The 27,971-nt window shown below is 35.0% G+C and overlaps 2 protein-coding genes across 5 annotated transcripts in view; one reads left to right on the forward strand and one right to left on the reverse strand.

Annotated features, from left to right (window-relative positions):
* The window catches only part of EXOC6 (exocyst complex component 6), a 227,377-nt gene that overhangs the window by 162,278 nt on the left and 37,128 nt on the right, over positions 1-27,971 (reverse strand). For all 4 annotated transcript variants that reach the window (XM_028098444.2, XM_028098441.2, XM_088019985.1 and 1 more), the window contains exons 3-6: positions 27,032-27,079; positions 26,851-26,941; positions 23,820-23,865; positions 6,689-6,893 (exon numbers count right to left, since the gene is read on the reverse strand). In XM_028098444.2, the coding sequence (XP_027954245.1) occupies positions 6,689-6,893; positions 23,820-23,865; positions 26,851-26,941; positions 27,032-27,079 (390 nt within the window). The remainder of the gene's footprint in view (positions 1-6,688; positions 6,894-23,819; positions 23,866-26,850; positions 26,942-27,031; positions 27,080-27,971) is intronic.
* LOC114205158 (transcription elongation factor A protein-like 1) lies at positions 13,519-14,010 on the forward strand. Its single transcript, XM_028098448.2, has one exon. The coding sequence runs from the start codon at positions 13,534-13,536 to the stop codon at positions 14,008-14,010; it is 477 nt and encodes a 158-aa protein (XP_027954249.1). The 5' UTR covers positions 13,519-13,533.

Consider the following 27,971-nt stretch of genomic DNA (forward strand, 5'->3'; position numbering starts at 1 on the left):
TATTATTTGAAAAGACTGCATCTTTATAAATTTTGTCAACTGTTTCTTGCAGTTACTGAGAGAAGTATTAAAATCTCACCATTATGATCATCAAGTTATCTATTTCTTTTAATTCTGACAATTTTTGCTTTATGTATTTTGAGACTACGTTTTTATGGAAACAAATTTAGAATTATTTTCCTGATGAACTGAATCTTTTATCACTATGAAACATTCTTCTTTCTTCTCTCTACTAATTATTTGGTCTTAAAGCCTGCTTTGATATTAATATACATACATCAGCTTTCTTTTCATTGATGCTTGCATGATGTATCTTTTCCAACCTTTTGCTTTCAACCTCTCTATATCTTTATATGTAAGCTATGTCTCCTATAAACAGAACAGTTTAGTAGAGGTTTTCAAACTCCTATCAATTCCCCTCCTAACTTATATATGGTTGTTGTTTTGCACTGTTAATTCTATAAATATGTAAACCCCATAAGATGTTTTTGTTTTATACAGCCAACATAACATATGCAATTTTATCCAAAATAGTTGCCCTTTCTGTTTATTTGCTACACCTCTGGGTTTCTAACTGGGATAATTTTCTTTGTCTGAAAATAATATTTCCTTTATGTAGGTCTACTAGAAATAAATCCTCTAGGTTTTTGTTAATCTGAAAAAATATCTTCATTTCACCTTCATCTTTTTTTTTTAAGTAAACTCTACCCACAACATGGGGCTCAAACTCATGACTCCAAGATCAAGAGTCACATGTTCTACCAACTGAGCCAGCCAGGCACTCCCATTTCACCTCCATTTCTAAAAGAAATTTTTGGTGGGTAAACAATTCTAGGTTGACAGATAAGGTTTATCAGCACTTTAGATATTAGCTCACTGTCTTTTGGCTTCCATTAATTCTGCTGAGAAGTCAGCTAAAGATTAGTATTATTATTACTCTTTTGAAGGCAATAAAATTTTCCCTCTGGCTGCTTTTAAGATTTTTCTTCTTTTATCTTTCTAATATTTTACTATTATATGCCTAAGTATGGGATTTTTTCATTTCTCCTGCTTAGAATTCACAGCACTTTTTGAATCCGTGGCTTCAAGGTCTGCTATATTATTTATGTCCATCATTCTTTCTTCTCCTTTCTGGACTACGATTACACATATGTTAAATCTTCCCATCTTATATGTCTTTAAACTCTTTACATCCTTTTGTCTCTCTGAGCCTCAATTTGGGTATTTTCCTCTGACCTACTTCTGGTTCATTAATTCTCTCTTCAGCTGTGTCTAATCTGTCTTGCCAACTACAGAGTTCTTTTTTAAAGATTTTTGTTTTTATTTGAGACAGAGAGAATGAGAGAGAGAGAGAGAGAGAGCGCACATGAGAGGGGGGAGGGTCAGAGGGAGAATCAGACTCTGCCGAGCAGGGAGCCCGATGCAGGACTCGATCCAGGGACTCCTGGATCACGACCTAAGCCGAAGGCGGTCGCTTAACCAACTGAGCCACCCAGGCGCCCTACACACTGAGTTCTTAATTTGTAATGTATTTTCAGTTCTAGAATTCACAGACGGTTTGCTTTATGGTTTCCAATGATCTGCCAAAATTCTCAATCTTGTCTTATAATTCCTTGACTATGCTAATTTTAAAGTCCATATCTAATAGTTCCATTGTTTAGACTTTGTTTCCCATCCTAGAGTTAGCTTTATATCAATTACTAAAGAGTATACTCCTCTTCATTTCAGTGAGTCAAGTTAAATAACGATCCAATTATTTTCATGACCTTTGGTTTGGAATATTGTCAGTTTTAAAAAAGAAGTACCATTAATTCCTTTTTAAGTGAAAATCCAGCTACATAAAATTTAAAATACCAGAAAAATTAAAAAGATATGATATATGCATGAATGTACATAAAACATCCTGCCTTAGCTTCAGGTGATTATCAGTAGTGAAAAAAAATTTTTAATTTTCTGAAGCCCTGAAGTTACATGGGACAATTTACCTCCTGAGTCAGCATATGTGTGTGTTGGTGGGAGGGACTGGTTCACTCTTTGGCCAAAATCCCAACTCTATGAAATGTCCACTAACCCCACAGAAGGAACTATAGTATCAAGCTGACCAAACTAACTTAGTCAATGATTTTCTGTTTTGAGTTTAAATCATTCTTTAAAAGCATTGCTTCCAAACTGTGTTAGGTACAAAACTAACATTTCACACAGTATCTACAAGTATTTCTTGAAAAAAGCGTCTATGCTCAAATTGGTGAAATACACATTATATATTGTATCCCCTTTATAGATCTGTAATTCATAACTAAAGGAATACACTTAACTTTAACCCGGATTTCCAAAACTTACTTGACCATTTAGTCTCCTGTTTTCCCCTAAAGGACATTATTAAAATGTATGCCAGAAAATATAATATGGAAAATGTGAACTGAGACTATGAATTTTAGGTATTTGTTAATTAAACATCAGACTACTCAAAGTGCATTCATCTCTCACAAGAAAGAGGGGGAAAAAAAAACAAGTACAAGCCTGTTTTTTACTTTAAAAAATTCTCCCGGGAGAAGCTAAGACTCAACTCGAAGATCCTTCAAAAAAATAACTTTTTGTACCACTCATTTTAGGCATGGTACTAGATCCCAAGAAGGTAAAAATAAAAAGGATATAATCCCTCACTTAAAAAACTCACTGTCTAGGGGGGCCTGGGTGGCTCAGTCAGTTAAGCATCTGTCTTCTGCTCAGGTCATGATCTCAGGGTCCTGGGATAGAGCCCAGCATCAGGCTCCCTGATAAGCAGGGAGTCTGCTTCTCCCTCTCCGTTTGCCCCTCTCCCCTGCTCAAGTGTGCACATGTGCTCGCTCTCAAAAAAAAAAAAAAAAAATCTTAAAAAAAAAACCCAAACTCACTGTCTAGTTAAGGATACAAAATAAACAATTATAATATAGTGTGAAAAGTATAAGGGATATATACACCAAGGAGGAAGTGACCATCTCTTGCTGGCAGGAGTGAGACAGAGAAAGATTCCACAGACAAGGTGATGCTTAAGCCAGCTTTGGGGGAAAAAAGCAGGAATTCTTCAGACAAGAAATTTGGGGAAATGGAAAGCGTTCTAGGTAGAGGAAACAAATTGTGTATTCAAAAATTTGTAAGAGTTCCAATACTGTTATATCACAGGAAGGAGTATCAGGAGATGAGGCTTTTGTTTCATACTGAAGAATTTAGATTTAGGTAAAGGGTCACAGGGAATCACTGAAGAGAAAGTGGTCATACTTGCATTTTAGAATAAGGGGAGAAAAGATCAGAGATAAGGAGAATAATTAATCTGATATAACAACAGTCCAGGTATGTAGAGAGAAGGATACAGAATCTACAGATATTGAGAAGCAGAACTGATAGTTACAAGTAGGACTTAGAAACAAATTACATAAAGAATATAAATACTCCTGAAAAGTCTAAAGTACTCCCTAGTTTCTGGCTTCTGAAAGTAGGACATATTACTATGTGACATAAGAAATACAGGGAAAATAGATTTTGTAAGAACACAGTAAGTTTACTTTTAGAAATGGTAGGTTTGATGTGCCTACAGGATATTCAAGAGAATATATAACAAGTAAATCCACAAATGGGACATGAGATAATGGAATTAAGACATGCTTAGAAAAGGTTTCTGTGATGAAGTTCTGTTTAAGTTGCAGAGGTAGGGAGCTTGATTCTTTTTACAAGAAAATAATGGTAGTAAACTAGGAAGAGTCTATTCCCTTTCAGCAGGAAATTCTCACAAACCTCAAATCCCAGGGCCCATGACCTGGTGGACGGCCTAGGCAGAAAGTCCAAAACTGGTCTATGAAAAACAAGTCAGAGAAGATAAGTTTAACAATGAAACTTAGATTGTGTAATAGAACATGAACTTTAAACTATCGTTTACATCCTTGTGCTGAAAAAACTTTACCAAGTGACTGTGTTTTTTATCCTCATGGCATACATAAAACTCCTTGTCTAGACTTAGGAGAAAAAGTACTGAAAACACTGTAATGCTGAAGACAAGAATATAATGTTGCAGAACTCTCCAGTGCAGAAAAATACTCACTAATCAGAGGCAGTCAGAAAGACTTAGTATCCTGAGAAGATATGGGAGGTGCTACAAGAATCAGAGGCTCCCAATTCTCATTTTATTATAAAATGCATCAGTCCTGTTAGTAGCCTGAAGGTCAACAATGGAGGAGAAAGATGATCACTTTAGAGAAAAGCTATTAAATCCCACACTTCATTATACCTTAACAGTGAGGTAATAACCACTCTTGGTTCTACTTTCCTAGGGCTTTCCTAACCTACATAGTTCTCTGAGATAATGACAGTCTCTAGATTCAGAATCTCTGGATTATTCTGAAAGCTGGCTTCAAATTTTATTCTCTTATACTTAACTTAGGCTTTATTTTTTCCAGCTTACTAATCTGAAATTCTAACTCTAATCTCCTTACACTTCTACCATTTCTTTTCCTATGCTCCTGCCCACAGCTAACCATATTTCCATCATTCCAGAGGTAGGGAAAATGGCCTCAGGCCTAGCTTCCAAAGAAAAGACACGAGGAAATAGGGCGCCTGGGTGGCTCAGTTGGTTAAGCGACTGCCTTTGGCTCAGGTCATGATCCTGGAGTCCCGCGGATCCAGTCCCGCATCGGGCTCCCTGCTCAGCAGGGAGTCTGCTTCTCCCTCTGACCCTCCCCCCTCTCATGCTCTCTCTCTATCTCACTCTCTCAAATAAATAAATAAAATCTTTAAAAAAAAAGGAAATAAATTTTGGTTTCGTTCTCTTTTGTAGCTTCTGTTTATTTACAGCAAATAAATATATTGTTTTATCAACCAAGTATTTAATCTGAACAAAAGATAGTATCAAAAATAATTTGAAGACTGAATCTGCTGCAGTCCACCTACTGATAAGCAAAAGTTAACAGGAAATTCTTTAAAAAGAAGCAACTTTAAAAAACATTGTACAAGTCCTACATTATTACATATGGTTTTCACTTATTATTAAAGTAAAATGATCCTGATAAAGAATTTTCAAAATCTATACATCCTCAAGGTAAACAATTTACTAAACAAATTTATTAAATCTATTAAACAAATTAACAGAATACTGTGCAAAGCTGAAATAATTAACAGAAATATAATGGAGATTATCAGATTTATAGATAATTCTTTAAAAAGTTAAAGTAAGGAGGAAGTTCATATACTGAATTTTAATTTCCTCTGTTGTGACAACAGTCTGACACAGATACATTTCTTTAATTAGAAAATAAAACAAAATAAAATAAAATAAAATCTTCTCAGGAAGCCCTGGCTGGAGAAGGAACAGAAGGTCATGCCTGCGGTACCCTCTGTAGCTTCCCACTCAGGGCCCACCCAGCCCATATCCTTCTGCCCCTACCCTGCCATACCTGAAGCATCTCTAAAGTAGTTTCTAATACTTGAGAAAAAAAATTAAGGGTTAGAAAGCATGTTGAGCACTGTTTTATTTCTATGACACTGTGATTACTGGGAATTTTAACTAACTCAGAAATTTTAAGTTATAATCATTTTAAAACTTTTTATTACTGAAAATTTCAAATACAGATTAATATAACAAAATCCCAAGTACTTCATCACCTAACTTCAACAATTTATATTTATACATTCTTGTTTCATCTATATACTTTACCCACTCACTTCACACATACACACACTATACACAAACCAATTATTTTTTACAACTTTGAGGTCAGATTTATATACATTGAAATGTACAGATCTTAACTGCACAACTCTGACAAGTGGGAGACAGAACATTTCTATCTCCTCAGAAAGTCTTTTTGTGTCCCTTCCCCGGCAATTACTCCACCCAGAGGTAAGCACTGTTCTGATTTTTTTCACTTTAATTAGTTTCACCTGCTTTAGAACTGCAGTATAAATGGAGTGACACAATTTGTGCTTTTTTGTGTCCAGCTTCTGTAGCTCAGCATAATGCCTGGGAGATTAATATTTGTTGTTGTACATATCAGTAATTTCATTCCTTTTTATTGCTAAGTAATATTCCATTGTGTTTTTATACAGCACAATTTGTATATCCCTTCCCCTTTTGATGTCCATTTGGGTTGTTTCTAGTTTTGGGCTAGCTGTGAACAAAGCTGGTATGAACATCACAAGGATATGTTTTCTTCATTTCTCATTGGAATTATCTAGGAGAAGAACTGATGATTCAAAAAGTAGGTACATTAACTTTACAACTGCCAAATCTTGTCCATTGTCTTCTTTTTATTATTGAGCTGTAGAAGTTGTTAATTCAAAGATAATACTTTTAAAGAAAATAATTTAGAACCTTAGGATAAAAGGAATCCCATTTGCCTCTGTGGCTGCCATGGTTCATCTAATTTTATACCAAATTCGCCTGCTGGCACAAGTTAATAAATTACCACATACTTGGGATGATTCCCAAGAGACAGGCTGGTGATTCAAGTTAGATTGACCTAACTTAAATACGGAATAGCTGCAAACAAAAGAAAATGTTGATTAAATCCATTCTAAACAAAGTTCAGGAAACATATGAAAAGGATAAAACTAAACAAAAATAAGCATTTTATGTAACTAAAAACAAGTAAACTCTGGATATATTCTCTAATTAGACTACTGAATAACATTAAATTAAAATTTTCCTTTTTAATCTCACCTGTTTCATTGCTGTTTCACCTATTTTGTCAGAATGTTTTCGAATGCTTTCCAAAAAGTCTTTGAGATCAGACATGGAGATTTCTTTAATATCCTCACGGAGTTTAGGAAGATTTTCTATCATTAGCTGACAAAACCGGTATTGACTAACTCGGGGAAAAAAAACATTCTCTAATTGTTCCATAGTTTTTAGAGCAGAATAATACCTGTGAAAGGTTAAGAAGAAAACTCTATAAAAAGTTATTACATTAATTTTCAAGTTAAAATAATTAATTAGTCCAACACTCCAATCAAAAAGGACACAGTTAAAATAAGTAAAATTACCATTTATTTCTATTTACTAAGCATAAACTATAAACCACATGAACATGTTTGCAGGTGAAAATTCATGACTTAGACTAATATACGGTTTCCTTATTTCATTTCATTTAAATATGTAGCATCTGTAACAACCTAAATCTGTCATCACAATATCTTTTTTTTAAGATTTTATTTATTCATTAGAGAGAGAGAGAGCACACGCAGGGGTGGGGAGCAGAGAAAGAGGGAGAAACAGACTCCCCCCACTGAGCAGGGATCCCGATGTGGGTCTCGATTCCGGGACTCCGGGATCATGACCTAAGCCAAAGGCAGACAGATGCTTAACTGAATGAGCCACCCAGGCACTTGTCATCACAATATCTTAAAGGTATGTGCACAATATTTCCGAAATTTTTCATTATAATAGTTATTGCTATGTGCTTTCATAATATCTCTCCCATCCACATACCATCACATCAAAAAACTACAAATTTAATTCAAATTAAAGTAAAATGTGTTTTAAGGACATCTTTTTGAAAATTTTACACTATTTAAAGCACTTAGAAATAATATTAAGTATCAAAAAACCAAGTGAAAAACCACAGTGATTTATTCTCAACTCAACAAATACATACTGAATGACATGGGGGATTGCAGTAATTAGTAAGAGATAGCCTATGCTATAGAAAAATTGACAATGTACTTTCATATACATATTTTTATTTTCTCTAGACTTCTATGAGGTAGATGTGTATGGCAGATATCACTATTAATACTCTACAGATGAAAAACAAACACAAAGAGTACACAATTTGGCCAAGACACTATAATTAACTGGTAGAAAAACCATAACTATCAGTTTCCTACAATAATATTCACCACCAAAATCCACTGAAAGTAGGTAGAAGAATTTTTTAAATTAATCAAATAATATTCTATACATTCCCATTGATTTGGATATTAAAAATGAGAAAAGGCATGATCTAGAGAACAAAAAAAGTAATACACAGGTAATTTGAAAGACTGTAAATTCAAAGCTATTTAAAGATATTTACTGATTCTCTAGCCTATATTCCCAAAGATAGAGTATATTTTGCAAATTGTCACAAAATCTATCACTATTTTAAATATTAGATGCCTAAATTTTATCTTGGTTATTTAAAATCATTAGAATTGTTATAAACAAATAAAATATACATTTGGTTAGAAATGAACATATTTAGGTGATAACATGGGTGGGAGAGATGTCATTACAATGACTTTGATAATACCTAAGACATTATAAATTTAAATGAAGTAAAATGATGAATAATATCTTTTCTGAGTAAAATAACATTTTATATACAATAGGTCAGTCAACAGTCAAATTGTGACCCTGCCCTATTTTGATCCTGCCCTATTTCCTGATTTGATGTGAATTAGGTATACTCCAAAAGTATTATCTCCACAACAGACAGGCTTTCTGAAAATTCATGGTAATGCCTACAATGTATTTGAAGTCATAAAGTGACAGAGGCTAAATGAAAGTATTACCAGAAGTTTTTGCAACATCCAAAGACACAATCAAATGACTTCATAACACAACTGTGCTTTTCTTCATGCTTCTATACCTCTCACTTCCCATCCCAGGCTTCCCATGTCACTGAACCATGAAGCCTTCCTAGCACCCCCCACACAACACAACCAAGAAATGTGAGCAGTTAATGCCAGTGGGCTGAATCCTCAACTAATGAGAAAAGTAAGTCAAAAGATAAATTCCCCTTTCCTCCTCCTAGATGAAATGTCCTGAAATTTACAATAATATATAGAACTCCTAAAAGTTCTTTGAAATTGATCAACATTAAGCATCACTGGCTTGCTCTCCCAAGTTTGCCAACTCATTTCCCTTTCACTCAACTCTGCTTCTCAGCTTCCGTAGGATTATAGTCCAAAAGAAGTAGTAAACTATAAGGTTATAACTCAGGCTTTGCTTTCTAGGAAACTCAAGCTAAGAAACACAGCAAGGCTATATTCTTGGGCAGAGAACAGAAACCAGAGACCAGACCCTGAATCTTTCTAAAATTCAGCCACAAATCTAAGCTTTATATCCCTAAATGCAAGCAAAATTTCCACAACGATTACCATTCTCTTTTGGTATATATCATGCTATTTCTTAAAAATTGTAACAGTAATCCATAACCACTGGAAAAATACACAACTATAAAGGGAAAAATAAAAAGCACCATCTGATACTACCATGTAATAATGACCTCAATTTGGCATCCAGTCATATATCTACAACATTTCCAGGTCTGTATGCTCATATCTTATTTAAAAACATATCATGGAAACTATCTTTAAAATTATTCTAGGACAGATTAATACCCTACTTGTACGTCAACTGTAAAAATGTGATGATGTCCTCATAACTGGGATTTTAAGTATCTGATTTTTTATTTTTTATAAATAAGACTAAAGTAAATTTCTCCCTATATCAAAACCTCTACCAAGATGTCCGCTTTTATAAATATGAGACATTAAAAAAAAATAATGTGTCATCCCCAAATGGAAAACATGTGACTGCTATAATGGTTCTCTGGCCCACAGGGTACAAATTATGTCACTGTTCTTATTTCATTTGCCTTCCCTTGAGCATTTCCAATTCACCAAAGTTTGAACTATCACAGAAGTGGTTACTTCAGTCTCTACTATTCTAAATACAGTGTCCGGCATATAAGAAAAAATTACAAGATACATAAATAAGCATAAACATGTGATCCAAAAGTAAAAGTCAATGGAAGCATATATACAGGTGGCCTAGATCTTGGAATTAACAGATGAAAACTTTAACTATTATAATGTTACAGACTCTAGGAAGAAAGAGAAGTTAATATATATTAAGAGATGGGAAATTTTACGGGCGCCTGGGTGGCTCAGTTGGTTAAGCGACTGCCTTCGGCTCAGGTCATGATCCTGGAGTCCCGGGATCGAGTCCCGCATCGGGCTTCCTGCTCAGCAGGGAGTCTGCTTCTCCCTCTGACCCTCTTCCCTCTCGTGCTTTCTAACTCTCATTCTCTCTCTCTCTCAAATAAATAAATAAAATCTTTAAAAAAAAAAAAGAGATGGGAAATTTTAGTGGAAAAACAAATTACAACAAAGAATCAAATGAAAAAGCTGAAAATAAAAATCAGAATAAAGAATTCATTCAATGGGCTTAAGAGCAGACTAGATGCAGAAGAAAAAATGATCCCTGAATGTGAAGACAACTGAACAGATATTTTACAAATTGAAACATACACACAAACACATAAAGAATAAAGATAGGAGGAATAGTGTCTGAGATCAAAAGAAATACGCTCAGTAAAGTTTAAGATAGGTCCAAAAAATTACCCAACATGAAACAAAAAAAGAAAAGAGAGAAAAGGAGGAGTTCTTAGAAATTATGGACAACGTTAAATGATCTAACATACACGTAACTGGAGTTCCCAAAAGAAAGGGGAGAGAGAAAATAATGGTGAAGAAATATTTGAAGAGATATGAGCCCTGAAATTTTCAAAACTGATGAAAGTTATCAACCCCCAGATTCAAAATAAGCTAAACAAACCCCCAAGGAATATAACTATAAAGAAAACCACACCTAACCACATCATAGTCAAACTTATAAAAAAAGTATATGGAGGCCAGAGAAAAAAGGCCTAATTGCAAATCTTGTAACACCAATGAGAATGATAGCTGAACCTCTGAATAGAAACAATGGAGAGCAGGGGCGCCTGGGTGGCTCAGTCATTAAGCGTCTGCCTTGAGCTCAGGTCATGATCCCAGGGTCCTGGGATCGAGCCCCATGTCAGGCTCCCCGCTCAGCAGGAAGCCTGCTTCTCCCTCTCCTTCTGCTGCTCCCCCTGCTTGTGCTCTCTTGCTCTCTCTCTGTCAAATAAATAAAAATAAAATCTTAAAAAAAAAAAAGAAACAATGGAGAGCAGAAAATGAAAAAAAAAACCATAATATTTAAATTGTTGGGGGGAGGGGACCCTCTGAAAACCCAGAATTCCATACTGATACAGGCTATTGTTCAGAAATAGAAGTAAAATAAACATGTTTCCAGATAGACAGAGCAAGAAAATTTTCTTTAGCAGACAGATGTGTACTATAATAAATACTAAACAAAATTTATCATGTTAAAGGCAATTATGCCACTTAGAACCCTGGATCTGCAAAAAAAGGAAAAAAGAGCAACAGAAAGATTAAGTGGATAAGTATAAAAGAATCTGTTTTAATTATGTGTGTGCCTGTGTGTGTGTGTGTGCGTGTGTGTGTGTATTACAAGTAAATTATATTAAAACAAAAACACAACAAACAAGATGGGAATAAGTACAATTGTCCTAAGTTTCTTATATTGTTGATGAAGTTTAATAACATTATTTGAAAGTCAACTGTGGTGAGTTAAAAATGCATATTGTGCTCTCTAGAATAGCCAGTAAAAGGTTAAACAAAGATGTATACCTAGTAAGTGAATAGAGTTAGAGATAAATATATATATACCAAAACAAAACCTCAATCATGAAAAGGAAGGAAAGAAAGAAATACATCAGACAAATAGAAGATAATTAATTGAAAAGTCAACCATAATAATAATTACATAAATATAAATGGTCGAGGGGTGTCGAGGGGTGCCTGGGTGACTCAGTTGGCTGGGTGTCCGGCTTCTGGTTTCAGCTCAGGTCATGATCTCAGATTCGTGGGACTGAGCCCCACGTGGGCTCTGCACTCCGTGGGGAGTCTGCTTGTGATTCTCTCTCTCCCTCTCCATCTGCCCCTCCCCCACTTTCTCTAAAATAAATAAATAAATCTTTTTAAAACTTAAAAAAAAAGGTCTAAAATGCCATTTACAAAATAGAGATTGCCCACTGGATGAAAAAAAGTAAGACCCAACTATATGCTGTTGATAAGAAACACACTTTAAATATAAAGAGTAGGGTTAAAAAGTAAAAGGATGTCAAAGATATACCATGAAACATCCAGTATAAGCATGCAGGAATAACTAAAATGACTACATCAATACCAGCAAAGTTGAATTCAGGACACAGAATATTACCAAAGATACAGAAGGACATTTCATATGACACAAAGTTAGTAAGAATATAAAACAATCATAAATATGAATGTGCCTAATAACAGAGCTTTGAAATATATAGAAGAAAATGTAAAGAACTAAAGGGAAAGTAGACAAACTACAATAGTAGGTAACGTTACACCCCTCTCTTACCCCGACAGAACTGGCCAGCAAAAAAACACTAAGGAGAAAGAAAATCTGAACTGCTCTAACACTAACATGACCTAACTGGTATTTCTAGAACACTAAAGCCACAACTGCAAAATACACAGTCTCTTCAAGTACACATGAAATGTTCACCAAGACAGATGATATGCTGGGTCACTAAACAATTCTCAATAAATGTCAAAGGTCTGAATTCCTACAAAGTATGTTCACTCACCCAAGAGTATCAAACTAGAAATTAATAATAAAGATTATAACATATCCTAAAAGTCCCCCAAATATTTGAAAATTAAATACACTTGTAAATAAACCAAACGTTTAAAAAAAGGAAAATTAAGGAGCAGCTGGGTAGCTCAGTCAGTTAATTGTCTGACTCTTGATTTCAGCTCAGGTCATGATCTCTGGGCGTGGGATCAAGCCCCACATCAGGCTCTGAGCTCAGTGCAGAGTCTGCTTGTCCCTCTCTCTCTGCTCCTCTCCCCATTCCTGCACTCTCTTTCTCTCAAATAAAATCTTAAAAAAAAGGAAAATAAAATATTTTAAACTAAAAGATAATAAAAACATTTCAAAACTGCACCTAAAGTAGTTCTCAGAGGAAAATGTAACTTTAAATGTTTGTAATACCAAAGAAAGGCATATGGCTGGCTCAGTTGGAAGAGCATGTGACTCCTGATCTTGGGGTTATAAGTTCAACCCCATGTTGGGTGTAGAGATTATTTAAATAAATAAATGTTTTTAAAAGCCTAAAAAAAAACAAATATATTTTATTTTTTGTCATTTTAGAGTCAATTGTGACACATATAGTATTTGGGTACAACTTAAGCTTTTTAAAATATACTGATTTTCCTATCCTAGAGAAAATGTTTCAATAGAAGTTGAGTTTCATTATAGCTTTTGTTTGTTTGTTTGTTCTTTACATTGATACACTGATGTCTAGGAAATTATAGTCATTTTGGGGGGAAATTATAGTCATTTTAAATTAAAATTCACTTATTTCACAGCATATATATGATTCACAGCAATAAATGATTGAAATTTTTTTTAAAAAGGCATAAAATTAGTTCTAAATTTCTACTTTATGAAAACAGAAAAAGAACAAATAAAATCCCAAGTATAACAATGCAAATAATAAAAATAAAAATAGCCTTTCTGCCTGTTCAGACACCGTCTGCCTCCCGCCCTTTGGTCGAGGGGAAGAGCAGAAGGAAGTCTGCAGGTCTACAGGTCTGCAGGTCACAGCGGCGCGCCTCGAGGAGAGGACGCCTAGAGCAGAGGTCCAGACCATCCTGAACATGGAAAAATCCTGCAAAGAAAACGAAGAACAGCCACAGAGCGCACCCAAGACGGATGAGGAGCAGCCTCCTGTGGAGCACTCTCCCGAAACGCAGTCTCCGGAGGAACCATCTTCCGAGGAGCAGTCCTCGGAGGAGTTCTTTCCCGAGGAGCTCCTTATCGAGCTCCTTCCTGAGATACTGGTGTTCGAGGAGCGCCCTCCTCAGAAGCGCCTTTCTAGAAGGCACCTTTTGGAAAAGCGCCCTCCCATGGAGCAGCCTCCTTGTGGAGTGGGAAAACATAAGCTAGAAGAAGGAAGCTTTAAAGAGAGGCTGGCTCGCTCTCGCCCGCAATTTAGAGGGGACATACATGGCAGAAATTTAAGCACTGAGGAAATGATAAAGGTAGCAGAGGAGATGGAAGAAATGAAAAGACTACGCAACAAATTGATGGTTATGCATTGGAAGGCAAGAAGGAACCCTCCTTATCCTATTTAATGTGTTCGGCCTTTAATGCTGTTTTGCCTGATATAAGTATTGCCACCTGAAGGTTGTATTTTCTCATATACCTTTCCCCATCTCAATTATAACTTTTCGCGTGGATTTATTCTAGGTGTTTCACTTGTAACTGGCATAAAATTGGGTTTTCCCCACCCACAAGCTGTAAGTTTCCCTTTTTCAATCATGAGTCTCACCCATTTGCATGAAAAGATGTACATTATATATTGCAAAGTGAAAAAAATTTTTGAAAAGTAAAAATAAATAAATAAATAAATAAAAATAAAGATAGAAATCAAAGAACAAACTCAAATATTAGATCTTTGAAAATCTCCATAAAATTGATAAGCCTCCTGTCACATAAATCAAGGGAATAAAACCACAAATTAGCAATACTGGGAGTGACAAAGATGAACATTACTACAGATCCTACAGACATTAAAAGGATGATAGGACAATATTATAAATAAGTTTATGCCAATAAATTCAACAACTCAGATAAAGTGGTCCAAGTCCTTGACAAAACATAAGATAAAACTGACTCAAGAAGAAATAAAGTCTTAATAGCTCAACAGCTGTTAAAGTAATGGGATTCATATCAAAATTTTGCCAGCTGGCTTTGCTAAGAATACAGCACTCTGGGCTTATTTCAAACTGATTACTTTTTTCTTTCTCTGTTGGTATTTTTCTGTGATCTTCACTCTGAGAATCTGGTAGGGCTCCTGAAGCTAAAATTCATGGAAGAGTGGTGGACTTCCTGTACCCCCAGGAATTTTTTTTTCTCTCTGAAGCCAGTACGTTCAATCACCTTTAAGTATTCCTATCAAGGTCCAGCAGTGGCTTCTGCTCTCAGTAAACTGTGATAGTCTCTATTTGCCTGTCTCTCCAATTCCAGGGGCAGCAGACTGCCGTATGACCTCATTTCTCCAATGGATCTAAAAGAGGTTTTTTAGGGACGCCTGGGTTACTCAATCGGTTAAGCATCTGCCTGTGGTTCAGGTCATGACCCCAGGGTCCTGGAATCGAGTCCCGCATCGGGCTCCTTCTTCAGCAGGGAGGTTGCTTCTCCCTCTGCCTGCTGCTCCCTCTGTTTGTGCTCTCTCTTTCTCTCTGACAAATAAATTTAAAAAATCTTGTTTAAAAAAAGGTTTTTTATTTTCAGTTTGATTAGCTCTCTTCTTATTGTAAAGACAGGAATGACTGCTTCAAAGCTCTTTACATGTGAGATCAGAAACCGTAAGTTCCTTATTTTTATTCTTTTTTTTTTCCTTTTTATTAATTTGTAAAAAGCTCTTTATATATTGTGGTTATGAGTCCTGTCAGAAAAAAATCTTGCATATGTTTTCTCCTTGCCTATCAATTTTCTTAAAAGTGTATTTTGATGAATAAAATTTTTTATTTGAGGTCCACAATTTCCAATTCTGTATAGTAGCTTTTTGTGATCCTTCTAAAAAATATTTTTGCTTACCCCAGGTAATGTGAAAATATCTTCCTACATTTTCTTATAGAAGTTCTAAGATTCTGGGTGGAAGACAAACATAAGACCCAACTATATGTTGTATAAAAGGAACCACTTTAAACATAACAGAGAGATTAAAAGTTAAGGGATGGAGAAAAATATATTATGCTAACACCAATCAAAAGCTGGAGTAGCTATTTTAATTTCAGATAAAGCCGACTTCAGAGCAAGGAAAGTTATGAGGAGATAAAAAAAAGCATTACATAATGATAAAATAATTAATCTCTAAAAAGACATAACAATCCTTAATGTGTATGTGACTAATAAGGGAGTATCAAAATATGTGAGGTAAAAACTGATAGAACAGCAAGGAAAACGGACAAATTTACTAATATAGTTGAAGACTTCAAAACTCCTCTAACAGTAATTGACAGATCCAGCAGGCAGAAATTCAGTTAAGAATATGGTTGAACTGGGGTGCCTGGGTGGCTCATTCGTTAAGCATCTACCTTTGGCTCAGGTCATGAATGCACAGTTCTGGGATTGAGCCCCACGTCCAGCTCCCCACTCAGCGGGAAGCCTGTTTCTCCCTCTCCCACTCCCCCGGCTTGTGTTCCCTTTCTTGCTGTGTCTCTGTCAAATAAATAAATAAAATCTTTAAAAAAAAAAAAAAAAGAATATGGTAGAACTGAAGAGCGCCATCAATCGACTGGATTTAACTGACATTTATAGAATACTTCATCCAACAACAGAATATATATTCTTTAAGATTTTATTTATTTATTTGAGAGAGAGAATGAGATAGAGAGAGAGAGCATGAGAGGGGGGAGGGTCCGAGGGAGAAACAGACTCACTGCTGAGCAGGGAGCCCGATGTGGGACTCGATCCCGGGACTCCAGGATCATGACCTGAGCCGAAGGCAGTTGCTTAACCAACTGAGCCACCCAGGCGCCCCAGAATATATATTCTTTTCAAGCTCACAAAGAACATTCACCAATATAGACCATATTCTGGGCTATAAAACACACATCAACAAATTTAAAAGAATAAAAATCATATAAAACTAACATCATACTTAATGATGAGAGACACAATGTTTTTCCCCACGAGATCAGAAACAGGCAAGGATATTCCTCCTCATCACTCTAATTTAACCATCATACTGACATTCATTGCTAATCCAATAAGACAAGAAAAAGAAATAAAAGGTAATCATACTGGGAAGAAAGAAAGAAAAGGCTTGTCTGCAGATGATATTATTATCTATGTAGAAAAATCCCAAAGAATAGGGGCGCCTGGGTGGCTCAGTCGTTAAACGTCTGCCTTTGGCTCAGGTTGTGATTTCAGGGTCCTGGGATCGAGCCCCGCATCAGGCTCCCTGCTCAGCGGGAAGCCTGCTTCCTCCCTTTCCCACTCCCCCTGCTTGTGTTCCCTCGCTCGCTGTGTCTCTGTCAAATAAATAAATGAAATCTTAAAAAGAAAAGAAAAGAAAATCCCAAAGAATCAACTAAAAAAACGCCCAGAACAGTAAGTGATTATGGCAAGGTTGAAGAATACCAAAAAAAATACCAAAGTCAATCGCCTTTTTGTAAACCAGCAAGAAACAACTGGGATTTGAAATTAAAAACACAATACCATTTACTTTAGCACCAAAAAACAAATTATGTATAAATCTAACTAAATGCATAAAAGCTCTATATGAAGAAAAGCACATAACTGATGAAAGAAATCAAAGAAAATCTAAATAAATGGACAGATATTCCATATTCATGAATGGATTTCACAAAAATTAACTCATAATGGGTCACAGACATAAGTGTAAAACACAAAACTCTAGAAATTAACATAGGAGAAAATCTAAATGACCTTGGGTTTGGCAATGAGTTTTCAGAAACACCACCAAAGCATGATCTATGGGAAAAAACTAGTAAGCTGGACTCGTTAAAATTAACAATTTTCTGTTCTAAAAAGGCACTGTTAAGAGAATGAAAAGACAAGCCACAGAATGGGAGAAGATATTTTCAAAACATATATCTGATAAAGAACTACTATATAAACTATACAAAAAACACTTAGAAGTCAGCAGTAAGAAAACCACCAACCAAATTTAAAAGCATACAAAACATCTGAAGAGATATCTCACCAAAGAAGATATACAGATAGCAAATAAGCATATGAGAAAATGCTCAACATCACATGCAAATAGGAAATTGCAAATTAAAATGAGATATTACCTACATCTATTAGAATGGCTAAAATCCAAAACGCTGACAATACCAAATCCTGGTGAGGGTGTGGAGCAACAGAACGTTCGTTCATTATTATTGCTGAGAGTGTAAAATAGTAAAGCCACTTTGGAAGACAATTTGGCTGTTTGTTATAAAGCTAAATATAGTCTTTCCAGGGATGCCTGGGTGGCTCATTCAGTTATGGGTCTGCCTTCAGCTTGGGTCATGATCCCAGGGTCCTGGGATCCAGTCCTGTATTGGGCCCCTCACTCAGCAGGGAGCCTACTTCTCCCTCTGCCTGCCACTTCCCCTGCTTGTGCACTCTCTCTCTCTGACAAATAAATAAATAAAATCTTAAAAAGAAAAAAAAGCCAAATATAGTCTTTCTGTATGATCTAGCAACTGGACCACTAGGTATTTATCTAAATGAATTAAAAAGTTCTTCCACACAAAAACCTGAACATAAATGTTTACAGCCGCATTATTCATAATTGCCAGAAATTAGAAGCAACCAAGATGTCCTTCAACAGGTGAATGGATAAACTGTGGTACAACCATATAATGCAATATTTTTCATCAGTAAAAAGAAATGAGCTATCAAGCCACAAAAAGACATGGAGGAACCTTAAATGAGTATTGCTAAGTGAACAAGCTAGTCTGAATATGACATATACTGTATGATCCCAACTATAGGACATTCTGAAAAAGGCACAACTATAGAAACAGTAAAAAGGTCAGTGATTGGCAGTGGTTAGGGTGGGAGGGGAAGGGATGGGGAAAGAGATGAAGCACAAGGGATTTTTTAGGCAGTGAAGCTATTCTGTATGGTACTGTCATGGTAGATACGACATTATGCATTTGTCAAAACCTTCTGTACAACACAAAAGAGTGAACCCTATTGAAAACTCTGGAGTTGACAACATGTCAATACTGGTTCATGAACTGTAAGAAATGTATTACACTCATGCATGAAACTGTGAGGAGAGGAAGGTATATGGGAATGCCGTATTTTCTGCTCAATGTGTCTCTAAACCTAAAATTATAAGCAAAGGACTTGGACAGACATTTTACAAAAGAAAATACACAAATGACCAAATAGCAAATGAAAAGGCCCTCAACATTAGTCACCAGAGAAATGCAAATTGGAACCACCATTTTACATGTACCAAAATGGTTCAACTAGAACAGACTGACAATACTGTATATTGGCAAAGGATGTGTAGTATCTATAATTCTCACTACCAATGGGAGTATAAAATGGTACAACCATTTTGGAAAACTATTTAATGATTTCTTATAAAAGGCAGCCTACATCTACACTATACCCCAGCAATTCTACTCCTACGCGTATATTAAAGAGAAATATAAACATCTGCCTACAGAAAGACTTGTTTGCTAATTTTATGACAGCCTTATTCATAACACCTCCAAACCGAAAACAACCCAAATACCCACCAACTGGTAAACAGATAAATAACTTCTTAGAACTGAATACTACTCAGCAATGAAAAGAAACAATTTGTATTTGCAATAACATAGATGAATCTCAAAACATTTGGAGTGAACGATACTAGACAAGAAAAAGAAATACATTCTATGATTCCATTTATATAAATTCTAAGAACATGTGATAGAAATCAGAATATGGTTATCTGTGGAGGGAAGGAGGAATCAACTAAGAAGGGGCATACAGGGGTGATGGAAATGTTCTGTATCTTGTTTGGGTGGTAATGATCAGAAGAGAGTATGAGAAAAGCTTTTGGGATAGAAATAATGTTCAAATCTTGATCTTGGTGGTTATAAAGGTGTATTCGCTTTTTAAAAATTCATGGAGCTACAGACTTATGATCTGAGTATTTGGGTCTACAAACTTGCTAAGCAAATAACTTAAAAAATAAAAAGCTGCACCACAGAGTAAATATTTTACAACACATTTGACAGAAAAGGGGCCAATCCCTGAAATAAGCAAAGATTTTAAGCCTGTTTCAGACATGCTGAACTTGAGATAGTGGAATGTCCATGTGAAAAGATTCAACAAGAATCAGAGATGTCAAAACCAAGCTAGAGATTCAAGATTCAGATTTGGGAATCAGTGGAATATAAATCCAGATATTTTAACAAATGTGAAGTGATATTAACTAACAAAAAACTTTTTTTTTTTTTTTACATTTTACAAGTCAAAACAAATATACCTGTGGGCCAGTTTGACTCTGTGAGTTGCTAATTTGCAACCTCTAATGATCACCAGAAATAACATCTGCCCATGCCCTTCATTTTATTACCCCATATGCAGACTCTTAACAAAAATATGGCAGAGCACCAGAAGTGGGGTCCTAAATATTTAGTGCGATGGCAGCCTGAATACATGCTTTTTAACCTTGACTCCTTGATACTCCAATAAAATAACATGAGATTTTTCTTTAAAAAAGCATAAGCCTACACAGATGAAGAGAAAAGGAGAAAAGAGAACAGTAAAATTTTAGAATGTTGAAAGCTGACGGATATGTGGTAAAAAAAAACAACAACAACAACAACTCAGCAGATCTAAGAAAACTGAATTCTAAGTCAATAGCTGAGAAACCAAGAATAAACTTATTTATTCTCTAGAATATCTAAAATGTCAAGAATTGATAGGAATCCCACTACTTACGGAAGAGAGAGTCAAAGGAGGGCTAAAGTAAGAAATATTGGTTGATAATCTTTTTAAGCAGCAAACTCCACTCCAGTCATCTGAGCAACAATCGTTCCCCATTTTGGCAAAATACTAAAGAGACTAAAACAGATAATCTCTGAATAGGGCGGGGAAACCACCTAAGGTTGAAGGCAATAGTACTGATCTGAAAACAAGAGGATTAGTAGAGCCGAAATATATACTAAATGCCCTCTTCCCCAACTCAGATCCCAGAATGCTGGCAGTCAGGTCTTTACCCTCCAGATGGGAGACAGGTGAAGTCTCCTCTAAGGCATCTGAGCAGCCTCGGAAGAAACAACTCCAGATATTAACACCAAAGCCTCACCAACTAAACAGCCCAGCTAGATAAATTCAGAATGAACAAGTCCCACCCACATACCTAGAGCTCCCAATCGGCGTCTTATGTCCACTACCACTTAAATATGAGTAGTCAACCAAGGAATTACCTGACATCTGAGAAACAGCCCTACCAACAAAGTCAGAGAGTAAAAAAAAACAAAAACAAAAAATAATAACTGGGGGGAAAACTTAGTGCAAACAAATTATATGCAAGGAGATAAATACATACATCTAAAATCTCACAGAGGTTAAGACAAAATACTGTTAACAGTAAATCAAGAACAGTTACCTTAAAAAAAAGAAAATGAAGGAAAAGAAATATTTGGAGGTCAAAAAAGTTCTTAGAAATTAAAAATTGGAGAGCAGAAATGAGATAAAATCAGTATTATTTTAGGAAAATAAAAATAAAGAAATATTGGGCGCCTGGGTGGCTCAGTCGGTTAAGCGACTGCCTTCAGCTCAGGTCACGATCCTGGAGTCCCGGGATCGAGTCCCACATCAGGCTCCCTGCTCGGCAGGGAGTCTGCTTCTCCCTCTGACCCTCTTCCCTCTCGTACTCTCTCTCTCTCATTCTCTCTCTCTCAAACAAATAAATAAAATCTTTAAAAAAAAAAATAAAAAATAAAGAAATATCCTAGAAGCAGAGCAAGGAGTCAAAAAAATAAAAATTGTTAAAGAGAAAAGAAAATCAGAGGACCAGTCTAGAAGATTAAACATCACTATCTGTACTGGAATCAAGTAAACAGAAAGAAATAAGTAATTCAAAAAAATTTCCTAGATCTTAAAGACATTATCAGATCAAAGAACAGTTTCCAGATTAAATTCCAGACAGGTTCACCAAGTACCCAACACAATGGAAGTAAACAGGCCCATATCAATGCACATCATCAGGAAATTAAAGACCACACAAGAAAAGATTCTAAAAGAGAAAAAAAGGTAGGTTACAAACTAAAGATGAGAAATTAGAATGGCTTCAAACTTCTCAATTACAACCCTGGAAGGCTAGAGGGCATGAGATGTGTGTGTCTGGGGTGGGGGTTATTAGTAAGCCCACCTAGCAAGCAGGTCTGTTTCTAAATACCATTACTAAAAGGAGCTAGGGTACCTTGGAAAATGGCTATTTCTAGGTCTAGGGCAAGAAAAGTACAATGTGAGTGTGGAACATATTATTGTGTGATAACCAAGAAAGTACTCAATGACAAATGAGGACACAGAAACTGGCTTGAGGGGCTCCCCTAACCAAATGTGGTACAATTTGAGCATAAAAAAGAATAATGAAAACAACAGATTATAACACACTTACTAAAAAAAAAAGCCACGAATCTATAGTGATAATCAGAAAAAAAAATTAAAAAAGGGAAATAAAAAGGAAGAGCTTAAAAAAAAAGCTCTTCTTTATATTAAGAAAGACAGCTAATAAATGTCAAAGAAACAACAGAATTATAAATTCACCATTTTGTAACCCCAAATATAATAGATGATTAAAGCAAGAGGGGCACCTGGCTGGCTCAGTCAGGGGAGCATGCGACTCTTGATCTTGGGGCTGTAAGATCAAGCCCCACTTTGGGTATGGAGATTACTTAAAAATAAAAAAATTTAAAATCTAAAGCAAGAATCCTAAAACCAATGAGTGAAAAGTTGTTAAGGAAATAGAACTCAAAATATCAACCCACAGATTATTTAGTAATTGCAGACAAAAAGATACTTTTTCAAGTGATCTGGTAGACATCCTCTTACTCAAATGATCAAATTTAGCATAACCTAGAGACAATCTAACAGTATATGCCTTCTGATTTCATACAGTGAGTGATACAATATCACTTACATCATACTCATACCAAAAACAGTTCATCTGAATCTAATCATGAGAAAATAATTAAATAAATCCAAAATGTCCTCGTTGACAAGACAACTGACCTGGACCCTTTCATGAAAAACAAAGAAAGGCAGGAAGATTGTTCTAGATTAAAGGGACAAAAAAAGTACATATCAACCAATGTTTCAGGGAGGAAATGAGGATACAAGACATCTGGGGCATAAATGGGGAAACCTAAATATAAATATTAGATGTTACTGAAAAAACATATAATGCTCCAAACTGGAAAATAGTGAAGAAAAATTAAAAGTTAGTTATTTAAAGACATAAATGTAAATACAAAAATAATGCCTTAAAAGAGGTAAAAGTTTTTGCCCTTAGCAAGAAGGAATGGTGAATGGCAAGCAGGGATGATGATGCCTGTTTTTCTGCAGCAAATACATAGAACTTTAAAATATGAGGATGTACAATTTTGGTAGAGAAAGAGAATATATATATACATACACATACATACATATACATAAATAAAAAACTTTCAGGATAGTTTATGGTTCGTGTATTAAGGAGGAGAAAATAACTACTCATTAGTATGAATTGGTAAAGGCCAATAAAATTCAATGTTTAGCCCTTTAAAGCAGGACATACACAGATCTTTGAGTATAGATTTGTACATAATGTACTGTGATAATTAAGCAATTATTAATAAACTAAGAGGAAATCATTATTTCCCTCTTCCAAATGTAGAATATTCTCATTTATTCTGATTTTTCTATATTACTTTAAAATTGTTCATCTTTAAAACATTTTAAACATTACATCTAATGATAATCAATAAACCACCTCAAATGATTTTTCATTTGTCATGTGTTAATTTGTGTTATAAAACAGAACATGATCTACAGTAGCCCAGACTGTCAAAATTTAACTACCCATACTGCTTTTTCACTGTGGTTCCACTATACATACTTAGCCTTTGATTATAAGCAATGTTTACATGGAAGCTAATCAATATTTTTTTCATTCCTGTTCAGTTGTCTATTTGTCCTTCAACAATATAATCAATCTTTGATTTCACTTATAAAAGACAAGGATCCACAAATAAATGGCTAAGAATTGCTCTATTAGAGGATTCTGATGGGCAAATTGCATGAAAAAAGAATAAAGGTAGAAAGCAAACTTCACATGACTCACTATAATTTACAGTAAGTTTATCCATGCTTTCTTTAATAGAAAAATAAAAGATTCTTATTAAAAACAGGAAAGAAACCAACTCACCGTTTGGCACTCATCTGTTCTTTTAGCTTACTGTACATTTCCAGCACTGCATTAAAAAATATAACTTATTTTAGCTTTCAAAATGAGAAAAAAATTTAGATGAAAAAATTAAAGCAGGGAAGAACCTATTATAAATTCATTAATTTTCTCTATACTTTAATTCAGGCTTATATTTTCAAATAAAATTTTATACATCGAATAAATAAAAACATTTTAATGTCCTCATATATTGAACATTACATTATATACATGAAGACATTATCTGGAATTTGGAACACTTTCATATGCTGATACCTATAATTGAAACATTACCTACTAACAATTAATCATATTCAGAAACTTAATAATATCTCTTCCCTGTAGTGGAATTGAAGTTTGGACTTTAGTTATTCAAGAGACAAAGTTGAGTAAGTGAGATTGATTAATTTTGATTCAATATATCAAATAAAATACATATACCCAAAATATACCAAACACAACTGTGTTACAGCTCACGAAATAAAATTTTACACCAAACTGACAAAGAAAAAAAAAACCCTCAAAAGTTTAGAGATTAAATTATAATAAAACCATAAATAAACATAACAAAGCAACTTCGTTTTATCATTTCTATTATAACTCAGAAATGCAATTATTCAATAAAATTGTTACAAGCTTCAGCAGGATGACACACTGCCACCAAAAAGGTTTTAATGCAACTATGTAGATTACTATTTATCCTTAGGAGAATTTCAAAGTATAAAGTAAGTAAATTATCATTGGCTCATCAAGCCAGCTCATATTTTCACAGATCAGAGAGACAGACAACACTTGTCTCCAGATTGTCTATTTTGGCTACTTCCCAGGGGTCTTCAAGTTTACAGAAGATATTTAGTTCACTTGTCTGAAAACCATAAAGCTACAATGGTGGCAACAGTGAACCACCCTAACCCTGTGAACCCTATGTATATCTCTATCATAGCCCCTATATTGTAGGGCAGTATTTCTCACATTTTCCAACCAAAGCATTAGAGTAAACACATAACCTGGGAAAAAGCCTAAAACTGCTGCTTAAGTATAAACTTTCTTTGAAGTCTCCAGTTTTAGCTCAATAATTTCTGTAACTTTCATATCTATCTTATCTTATTTCCATATAAAAGTAATGCTCTCCTCAAAAATAATCAAGTAGGGCGCCTGGGTGGCTGAGTCGGTTAAGCGGCTGCCTTTGGCTCATGTCATGATCCCAGGTCCCTGGATCGAGCCCCACGTCCAGCTCCCTGCTCGGCAGAGAGCCTGCTTCTCCCTCTCCCTCTGCCTGCCACTCTGCCTGCTTGTGCTATCTGTCGAATAAATAAAATCTTAAAAAATAATAATAATAATCAAGTAAAACTAATGTACCAGGAAAATGCATGTTTACCCTATGATTTTTTTTTGTTCTTTTTTTTATTTTATTGTCACGTTAATCACCATACATTACATCATTAGTTCTTGATGTTACCCTATGACTTTTTATATCCTCTCATACCCCTTCTAATCCAAGGAAGAGTTAGGCAATTATACAATAATAAATAGCTCATTTATCTTTATTCACATTAAATTGTAGGACCCTTCAGAGCTTGGACTGTGTCATTTTCAACTTTATATTTCCAAAATCTACCATAATGGCTGACACAAAAAAGTATTTCCGAGTGGATAATTTGATAGAAGGCTAGATGGAGGAAAGGAAGCAGTTCTCAGTGTGGCTATTAGGAACACAATGTTTACATGAACTCAGATTGCCTGTCCAGCCTTGAAAGCAAAGACAGTAGCAGTAACAAAAGTCTAACCTCTACTTCCCTTTATTTCTCTATTCCAAATCCCCCCCCTCGCCCCAGGGGAATAAGCTGAATTCAGCTCTTTCTCATTCCACCAGTCCCCCATTTTTTAGGCTTATTACCATTCAGGGACAAAGCAATCAAACTTAGAGACTGTCTTCATGGCTACTTCAGTGTAACTGATGGTGGCAAAAAGGTATTATTAAACATTACTATAAGAAAGTAGGTTTCTCAACCTTGAAACATAATAAGCAGATATTTTATTTACTCAAAGTTAATGTGCAAATATCCAGGGACCAGAGATAAAACTGAATAGAATTTCAGTGATTCTGAAAAAAAAGAAAAGTTATTCTCACAAAGTCAGAAAACAATGTTTTTTAGTTAATAAAATCTGCTGGCAGTTTTAACATACAATTTGTGTTCTAAGCTAAACTTACATTATATAAATATTATACAAAGCATCTCATTCTATTCCCCTGGACATGGAGGTTCAGGGTCCTTCCTAAAAAAATAAGTTTAAAAAATGGGACACTAAGATGGATTCAGCTTACTATATGAAGAAAAAGATGACATATGCCTTGGCTTCCTTTTGTTTGAACAGGATACATAAGGCAAAAGAAAATATTGGTGAGTTTCTTCAGAATTTATTTGATGTCCCAGTAATATCTTAGCCATAACAGAGAGATCAAAAACTCAGAAACCAAAAAAGTCAGTTTTTCCAAAATACAGGAGTAAGGCAAGACCAAAGAAGGGAAAAGACCTAGCACTTTAGGATGTTTTTTTACTTTATCAGCAAAACGAGACTGTGAGCAAAGCAAAACCAACCTGCTTAAGTGACAAACAGAAAACAGTGGAAAACTAGAGGTAAAAAATTAGGCAAATTAGGAAAAGGTAAGGAAATGTAATCAAAAGACACTCTCCTCCACGGGAAAGTATTCTGAGGAAAAACAAAAAAGCAGTGAGAGGGGGGTGAGGAACAAAGGACAAACTAGGCAGGAAGGAAATGGGAGAGGTACAGGTTGTTCTAGGAACCTGATGTGACAGATCATCAAACAAAACTTTATAAGACAAGAAAACCATGAAAATTCAAGGACTAAATAGATAAGAAAGATAACCACGAGCTTTTGGGGGCAATCACCAAACAATCTATAATTTGCATAATGAATAATGACCATATGCTATCATTAAATTATAATTTTACCAAGCCAAGCATTAAATTATAGACAAGTTTAACTCACCTGGAAGGCATAACTGCAATTTTTCTACTACCGTTGTAATGTTCCTCTGCTGAATTCTACATCGAATAATATCTTCTGTTTGGACTATCACCTTAGAAAAGAAGAAATGTTCATATTTTTAAGCAAACAGTTAAACTGCATCCACATTATTAAATATGCAAGAAATGTATTGTATTCTCACCTCCTTTCCAGCATCTTGAAATCTTCGGTTGGTATCAGTAACTTGCACCTTAAAAATAATTTCACCTTAATTAGACAAATATGCATAAAACTGCCCTGATATAACTGCTCACCCTTGTAATCAGATCATGCTTCATGAGAAACTTAGAACAAAGAAATGCAAATTCAAATTAACTCTACAGCTTGAACTTGAACTTTTGATTGAAAAGGGCTTTTGTTAACTTCAATTACTTATGACAGTTCTTTTTAACAGATTCTGTGGCAAACTTCTCAAATTTAATCTAGATTTTTGAACTTTACTTGCTTCTCTAAGTCTGTCAAACAATTCAAATCACTGACCCAATTGACCACTGGTCCCTTTTTGATAACTTCAATGAGGTCTATGTGCCATTCATTGTCTGTACGAAATGGTGATTGCATTTTATGGTAATTAAACATTCATACTTTGCTGAATGCAAACACTGGGTGGTTGATTAACATCAAACACGGAAATTTCAATCCACAGCAACATTTTAATGCTGCAGGTGCAGACAAAGCTCAACCTCAAATTTTCCCACATATTAAGTGACTCATTAGGTCATCATAGTAAGGAAGCACATTCTAGTTTATTAAAAATCTCATTAATTTCTGAACAAAGATGCTCATTGACCTCATTGATGCTGTATTTGGTCTCTTGTTATCTGAATATCCTTTATATAATGGTTTTCTAATCATAACTTTTAGTGAACCAGGGTCATTTTATCTGCTAAATTCTCCAAATGTAAAGAAAGATAAATAGGCCAATTCTTATAACTAAATACTTTGTATTCTGACTGAACAAATCCAGGTCTCATTTAATAAATATTTTTGCTGTGTGGCAGAAAATATAGACCAACTTTCTTTTAAAAAATTGTGCTTTGTTATTAAACTAAAAAAAATTTCAATATTATCAAATAATTTTG

This window comes from Eumetopias jubatus, unplaced genomic scaffold (genome assembly GCF_037043125.1).
Source record: "Eumetopias jubatus isolate StellerSeaLion01/CBP00866 unplaced genomic scaffold, mEumJub1_p1.0 scaffold_17, whole genome shotgun sequence".
NCBI lineage: Eukaryota > Metazoa > Chordata > Mammalia > Carnivora > Otariidae > Eumetopias > Eumetopias jubatus.